This window comes from Helicoverpa zea, chromosome 31, assembly GCF_022581195.2.
Source record: "Helicoverpa zea isolate HzStark_Cry1AcR chromosome 31, ilHelZeax1.1, whole genome shotgun sequence".
NCBI lineage: Eukaryota > Metazoa > Arthropoda > Insecta > Lepidoptera > Noctuidae > Helicoverpa > Helicoverpa zea.
Window position 1 is genome coordinate 7,176,706 of NC_061482.1, and position 8,752 is coordinate 7,185,457.

Sequence of the window (8,752 nt, forward strand, 5' to 3'; positions counted from 1 at the left end):
TTAGACTATTGTTAACTTGTTTCCTTTTCGCAGAACCGTCATTAAATATAATGAGATCTGTATCTTTATTTGTAAGCCCAGTTTTTGCAAGGTTTTCCCTGTTTTCGTCTAAGACGAGTAAGATTGACGTGTGTAAGTAGATACTACATTTTTATAAGCATACCAAGTGTGTAAGATGTTCAACTTAAAATTAATCCATCTTTTTACAGTAAAATTTTATATTCCAAATTCCTTTGAGTGCCTTTGAAGCTTTGAATTCAACCAAAAACGATTCCATTGTTGTTCCAATGTACCATGGCAATTAATTGCAGTGTACATAACACGAACATAGAAAATTCTACGAAATACGATTTCCGTTTGACGGTTGTATAAATCCTAGTAGTGCGTAGCTTTTCATAAACAAATCACAAAACAATTCATAAAATCTGACCACGTGCATCACTCTGTTAGGGTTGATCCTATTTGGACGTTTGTATCGGACCCCCAGTCAGATGTGCCATTGTAGTACAAAAGCAGTCCTTTGACTGTACCTACACTACTATAAAAGCGTATCTTCTACGTATATTTGACAGCAGTTTAGCCCTAAACATTAAATCAGGCAAAGTAATATTAAAAACATGAATACATTAAAAAGACGACTCCGAAAAAGAAAATTTCCGTTGTTTACATGTTTTTGTGATTTCCGTGAATCTTACATAGAAACGAGATTCAAGTTTTTTTAGATAATAATCTTTCTACGGATTGCTTGAGTTACAAAAATTAAAATTGAGCGACAAGAAACTATTTCTTTTTAAATTAGGCATACCTAATTGAGATCATAAATCTGCATAAAATTATTATATTCAAAAAATATAAAAAAATAATAATTTATTGTCTCAATAGTTTTTTACAAAAATGGATGAAGCCCTGAACCCCACACTAGGATTCCCTGTGTTGTGGGGTCCAGTCTCTTTCAATCCGTGACCATAAGGTGAGTACAGTAACAAAGACAATAGTTTACATTATTTATGATTTGATGATTTACAAATTAAATAAAAAATTAAATTGAGTAGTTTCGGTAGTGTAGTAATGTGTGTGACGTAGTGAATGTAGTGTGGGAAGACTGGTGTGGTAGGTGTGGCGAGTGTAACGTATTGTTAAGTGTGTGAGTGCATGTGAGAAAGGTAAGAGTGATTGCAAGTGTTAGTGTGATGCTTACTCGTTTACTTATGTGTTTATTGTTGATATTTTATTTTGCTTTTCTTATGAAAATATCTTTAAGACGTCCTCTGTTTGATCATTTATATTATGTTAAAATTAATTGGCTCTCCCGTTTATTCATCGCTCTGATATTCGAGCTTGCGACGTCGTGCGGGTGCAGTACGGATGCCGCACGGTTGCCGGAACGGAAAGTCTGTGTGCAGGACGACAAACGCACAGTTGCGGTACTGCAGCGTTCCCGCAAAACATCCAAATTTATAGAGCCCATACATTGTTCTATTTTGTGCATCAATATGTTTAACAGGTTTTTTTAATCGTATTTTCCAGTAGGTGCTGTGGTTAATCGTGAGGACTCTGATTGGGGCAAAATTACGTAAGCAAAAATGTTTTCCTAGAAATCGTTGTACGAACAAACAGACAAACAAGCTGTTAGTGTGGGGTTGTGACATGATGGTTAGCATTTGCGAGCACATTAGCGCCTGTTTCATCAGGCTGCTTCGTAACATAATTATCGCCTTACAATCATCATAGTGTTCTGCTATGAATCGTAATGTATTTCTTATCGAGGTAAGCCAGTAAACTACTTCCTGCATTTGCATTTACAAATCACAATTAGTGTAAAAAATATTTTTATAAGTTCACAAGATTACAAAAATGACAAAAAAACGAATCAAACTAGTTTTCATAGTGTTACCATTTCAGCCACCTTATCGTCATCATATTATATAGTCTCATCTTATATAGTAAGTTCAATGCCTTGGAAAGCACTATAGTGCTAGCTGACATTAACATCTTGTATTTACCTACACTAGGTACATTCGTACAGTAAGTGACATTTCAATTAATGTGAAGAATTCGAATTTGTGTTCTTTAGCAATACAACATCTTCCCCAGAAGCGATAAAAACAAAATAAACAAAGTTTTGAGCGTTTCCCATTCCCATCCATTTAAGATCATTTAAATGAAATGATATAATTCAGTCTGCTTAGTCAGATTCTTTTCAAGGCCTGTTAATCATAATTTTGTGATTTGTAAGCACAGCTTTTATTTATTTTAATTACAAACATTTTGATAAATATACTTTGCTTTTATTTTGCTTAGCTGATTCCCTAGGTCAGCTACCTTAGTGAAATAATTTTTCAAATAGGCTCAGCAATTTCAGAGACTTTAGTGTAAAAAAAACCTATTCGATTAGATACTAAAGATAGAAGATGTGTGATTATTTAACGACTAACTCTTCATTTAAAACACAAGTGTAAGTAAAGTTCCTGAAACATTTCCCAGGAACCGAATCTGAGTAAAAACTTATAGGATCCTGCGAACAAACAAAGCGCGATATATCGAAGAGAGGTAAAGTGCAGTCGACCGTGACATAGTCCGACCATACGAACACTTGTGAATTCTTCTCAAACAAGGCTAGTATTAATTTATTCGTCGCTCTACGGTTCAATGCAAAACACCTTACCACCTTAAGACGGGCTATTTAAAAGAAATGTATATCAGAAAGGTCCTTTGACTATTTTCCAACCGTGTAGGCAATTAAATTGTCAATTTTATTATCAAGGTAGATTATCGATATCTTGGTGTTAGTCATGGGTATTTTTTGCTAATTCTTATATCCTGGGTAGAAATCCTGGAAGTTGCATAGGGTTTTTCCATGTTGTAATTTTCTACATTGCATCTTAATTAATTTTATCGTAAACGTTTTATATTAAAGTTTGCATTTACATGCGCGACACAATCACACACAATTGCGTCGCGCGGGTATCTCAATGGGGTGGTAAATCAATGGAGGTGTCACTGTGTGATGCTAGGTACTACTAATAGCTTTTACTTGTTATTTTAAAAAAATCACCGTCATCCTCCTGCACCTAACCCAATTTTATTTAGGGTCGGGGCAGCATGTTTTCTCCTTCCATACTCTTCTGAATGTAGGTTGAAATTCCAAACTCGCCCACCTCAGTCTTATTTCTCTCACACTTTGAGCTTGCGTCTTACGTTGCACTCGCCCGTTATGGTGCGACAACCCTCATCCATTTCCCACAGGAGCCGGGTGCTGCTCCTGCGAGTTGCCTGTGGGGTATGCCCTAGCACTATCACTCGTCACGTTTTTCCTATTCATACTGCAAAGGGACCAAACATCTTTGGAAATGCTGTTGTGGCGAAGTACCCATCCAAAAAGCTGATAAATATTTTAAAATATTGAAAGAAATAAGATAAAGTAAACAATACAGATTGTTAAAAATATCATTACGCATTTTTTTACATTGAGAAAAGACCAATTTTTATGTAAATACTGAATGAAGTAAAAAAATAAGCAGTAAAAAACATTATTAATTTGATTACCATAAGTATAATTTTTGGTCGGGAATAGTACCACTGGCGAGTACATTCCATCAAAAAAAATACTGCTTCAAACATACGCGTTTTTGGGACTACAGCAATGAAATCCACATAAGGAAAACTGTCGAAGTAAAATAGCAGTGGCTTACAAAAACTGTTTATCTCGTGTTTACGTCTAGACTGCGATGTTTTTTTATATTTTTAAACTTATATGACTTAATGCTTGTACGGTAGCTTGCAAAGCGATGCACGTTATTGCGTATGGTCCAAGATATACTTGATCGATTTTCAAACAATAACATTGATATTACAGCAGTACATAGGTATTTTAGGTAGAAATGGAAAGAATCAAAGATTTCCTTTTTTCATTATAAATACTTCACATCTGTCTCAAGAAGTTTTTATATTTAAAACTCCAATATTAAATCTTTTCTAGGAATGTTTATAAAATAAAGATCGATCTATCCACGCATAAACCAAACGCTCGAAGGTGATAGTTAGCCGAGATCACATAAATAGGTAATGGCTATATTTCCACGAAAGCTTTTGACATGAAGTGTACGTAAACAGTAACCGACCTTCGGACTTTCATATTTTTCTGCTACATACTCCATAATACAGAGAGAGATACACATCAAATATCTACATTTTTTGTGAAATACGTGACGTTTGGCTAAGTTCCAATTCCGTTCACAGCGAGCGCTTTGAACCAATCACAGGTTTGGGGGCTACATCAAGTATCTCCAGGAATTCCATAGAATTTGCAGGTTATCTGGTATTAGTAAATATGGGAATTTAGAATTCGCGTCTCTACGTTTTTTGTAGAAAGAAAGAACGGAAGAGAATCATTCCACTTTTACCAAAGCTTCGTATCAGTTTTCACTAGTGAGCGGAATGTATTTTCCTTTCCGAAAATATTTCTTTCTAAATGCAAGCATACATGAGAAATCAGCACACACGAGGGCCGCGTGCCTCGTGCTCCTCTTAGCGCTGTACCCGAGGGTAAGCGGTATTGACATTGTAACTAGCAATATATGACGCGCTGGTAGGGTTTATTTTAGTCTGGCCATGAGCTACGACTAACCATTCATGCGGCTCGAATATCTCGAAATACCTAACGCATGTAATCTCTTTATAATAACGTAACGACATCAATTCGCAAACATATCAATAATATTCGTGTAGATTTTTATCGTATTAATTTAAAATCTATGCAACATACCTTTTTGTTCTGCCGGGGTGTGAGGCCCACTTGGGACCCCATCTCGGCTAAGATATTCTTCGGCATTTTGTCACAGAACAATCAGTCCACTCAATAAATAATAAAACTCAAGTAGTCGTAGTAAGTCTTTGAAAGTTCGCGCTTGTTGCACTAGTGGTGGTCCAGGTGACGCGAGGTGCGCGGCGCGCGCGCTGTCGATCGAATGAGCGCGCGCATCTACCCGCGCACCAATATAACCGCGAGTGCGCAAGTGACGTCACACCGCTAGGCGCCCGCAACCTGCGCCCTGCACCAAGCCGCAGCTTCAAAAATTATGCTACTGCATTTAATTACCACTCAACACCCAGTAAAGTATTTCCCACTTCACTTAATCAATTTCCTTCTATTCTAACATCATATTTAAGAATAAAAATAATTAATGAATTAGATTCACGTTTTTTTCCAAATTTTGTGACACACACTTATTGCTTTCTATACTTACCTTTCCTCAATTTGTACTGAAATACGCAAATAATAGAGATGTTGTTACTCACATATGACGTCAGTGCAGCGATGCCTCCAACGTAATGATTATATTATCCGCCTAATTCAAAGCACGTAGAGTGATGCTTTAGACATTGTGATTCTACAAATTAAAGTTTGTCATAAAACCAAACAACATTCAGTTGTTTATTTCCTTTTGTGTTGTTTATCTAGGTAGAGGAGTTCCTTTATATTCTTACGTTATTGTATACTCAGGAACTGTTAATATTGCTATTACTGTAAATATTATACTCAAGAAAACTAGGTACCACCTTTCTGGGAACGACATTAAAAAAAAAGAACTGGCGGCTTTTCGTGGATAAGCTCCGAATCTCTGCCACTATCTATGTTCAGAAAAGTTGATCCAGTCCAACCAGTCCATAATCTGCAATTGGTTAACGACGCCTCTCTCGACAGAATTTTCCGAGTCACTTCGAAAATTGCATGTCTATGGCATTCGTGTCCAGAAGGTAAGTACAGAAATTCTTAGAACCTCGCAGTCTCCCTGTTCGTCCGTCATATGTCAGGCTATATATCAGGGTATATTATAAACTGTTATAGTTCGATAGTTAAATTTATTTTCACATTTGATGTATAAAATTCAAAATATATTTTTAGGAATTCCATACATCTGAATATATTTTTTGGCAGTTGTAGACTTAGGTTTTAACTACATGACTAAAGTATGTTTTCCGTCGATAAGTAAGCTCGCTAGGGTAGTTCTCACGCTCAGAAAGCATCTGACGTCACGTCTCTATAGTTATCCTGTCTAACAAAGTTTCCATCCATTTTGCGATAGGTAATCGCAATCCTTAGAAATACCAACACAGAAAGTGCTGATCCCCAGCCTACTTTGAATAAATGATTTTTTATCTTTTAACGCAGTATGGTCCTTTGGCCTACTGCTATTTTTGGTCTATAATGGCTGTACCTATATTATTTGCTTATGTAGGAATCTATTGTGACAATCATCATATGACGAGGACGCTCTTGTATGGATTTTCAGTGTCAATATCGATAGAATCAAGGCCCTGTTGATAGTCAATTGCGCGACCTGCGATATGACTGTGGAATACTTACATTTGATAAGTGTTTGTACTGTTCAAGTATCTTAGTGATCAAAGTGATTAATCAATAAATGAGCGGAGTTTTACACCGACCTCTGCATGAATAGCAATGCAAGTACCATTGTCAAATATCCAGGTTATCTGAACAGTCTAGTTCGTACTTACTTATACCATAGTCTACCATTATCTTTTACAAAGTGGAGAGAATCAACGAGCAACATAAATTAATGGATTTTTAATAATTGTTATGAGAACACTGCAAACAGTAAAAGCACACTAGACCAGCTTTTATTAGAAATAAGCTTTGGATTTGTAAGCTCAGAATATTATGATTGGTAAGTCAAGTTCAACATGAAATTTCGATGGAGTAATACATTGTCATAAACATATTTTAGAGATAGACCAATGATAGACAAGAAAATTCATCCAAATAAATTAACCCGAATACGTTATCTATAGATATATTGTGACAGATTTTGATCGCAGGAGTAACGCAATGTTCTCACTCTATGTTGCATTTTTAAATCCAGTAGGTATTTGGATCTCTATTCCAAAATGCGAAAAGGCGCGCTCGCGCTTAGAGTGATTGGTATAAAATAGGGTAAATACGCCAAATGTCGGCCCCCTTAGCGATTTTCTGATTGCGGTTCGCTATAGCACCGTCAGTTTCCAACGAAAGATAGTTTCTGATGCGGTTTTGGATAGTTTGATTAATCTATGTCATGTTTATAGGCATAAGATTGACATTTCTACGAAAAGAAAAAAGTAATAAGGCTTAGAAGCGTCGAGAACAGAAAAACCCTAAAGTCGGCCATTCACGGCCCAAGGTCGGTCGCGTTTTTTCCAAATGTCGGCCGGGTATAGGCTGTTTTAAATTAAGGCAGTGACAAATATTATTAACATGATTTATTTTAGCAGAATTATAATATCATACTAAGTATACATTTGTAATTGTATTTGTTTAATTTATAGTAAAATATTTTTTTGTTTCCCCTAAACAAAAAAAGTCGTATTCACGACCAACCATTTATATTTTTTAAGCTAATAAGAACGGTTTAATAGATAGCAAGTATCAAACTATAAAGCTACCATAATCATGCCTACAATACTGTCAACTCCTACATTTAAACTTAACTCCTATACGATATAATGAATTATAATAAATAAATTATTTCATTTTGAGAAAATGAAAAAATATAAAAGTATTTTTTCATCAGCCTGTATAGTGGCGCTTGAGTTCGAGGCTGGTCGACATTACGATTATTTACGATTCTAATGTCGGCCCCTATTTCTTGTACCTTATTTCTCGAGGTTCAACTAATATCACCCCGGCCGTTATTTGGCTATTAAACGTAAAATAGATCTATTTGCCTATAAGCTTTGCAAATTCTCTTGTTAAGCCAACGGAATTAGTACAATAGGAATTTATAAAATAGACTGCATTTGCTTTAAGTCGGCCACGGCCGAGACTCCGGTTTTAAGTCAAAACTGTTGTCCTAATGGCGGCCTCCTATTTTTCCTTGAAAAATATACGCAAAACGCTGAAAAAACTATCTTAAAATATAGTAAAAATAACCCATTAGTGATAATCAAGCTTAAAACAAAAATAAATAAATGTTTTATCGTTCTAATATCAATCCCCAAAATGTGAGTATTCACTTCGAGTAAGCTACTTTACGTGCGAATTTGATGTTTCAACGGCGCAATCGCTACTGACGCTCAGTATGAGAAGAGTAAGTGACAGAATCGGATAGTAACGATTTGTACGTATAGAGTATAAACCAAGGTTGCAATTCGAGGAGCAAAACTAACACTTAATTACCTTTTGAATGAATGCAAGCTGAAAATGTACAGACGGCCGAAGTTTGGGGGGAGGCCGACATTTGGCGTATTTACCCTACTTAAATTAAGTGGTATTTTTTAAACATAATATGTATTTATTAAAAGTATAAAAAATATAAGTATACTTCACATGTGCATCAATTAAGCAAAGCAAACAATGTATGTTGCTGAAACACAATAAGTAGGTACTCGAATCATATGTGGCGCGCATCATTGCTTTTGCACGTGAATCGAACGGCCGCTGAATAAAACTTGAAGGCTTGAATAATTACGATCTACATAATAAACTTGACAGAGAGCAAGCACATTTATCGGAAAATATGTTTCACACTTGCGGACTTTTCCGCGCAACACCGCTCGCTGCGGACGATGTCCCTCAGAAAATCCGATGTGAAAAGGGCGTTATTTATTCTGAACATTTATACACGACTTTCGCATTTCTTCACCTTAGTTACAGGTTAAAATTTTCTACCTCTACCACATTTTATTAGAAGAAATATGTAGATGCAGTGCAATCAGAAAAAGCCATTTGTTAAATTCATAAAGAAAGAAAGCG

General features: G+C 35.8%; 1 protein-coding gene across 1 annotated transcript in view; it reads right to left on the bottom strand.

Annotated features, from left to right (window-relative positions):
- Positions 1-4,956, bottom strand: part of LOC124645333 (proton-coupled amino acid transporter-like protein CG1139) — a 37,670-nt gene extending 32,714 nt beyond the window's left edge. Inside the window, exon 1 of the mRNA XM_047185135.1 lies at positions 4,766-4,956. Within this exon, the coding sequence (XP_047041091.1) occupies positions 4,766-4,831 (66 nt within the window). The 5' untranslated portion in view covers positions 4,832-4,956. The remainder of the gene's footprint in view (positions 1-4,765) is intronic.
- Between the last annotated feature and the right edge of the window lie 3,796 nt (positions 4,957-8,752).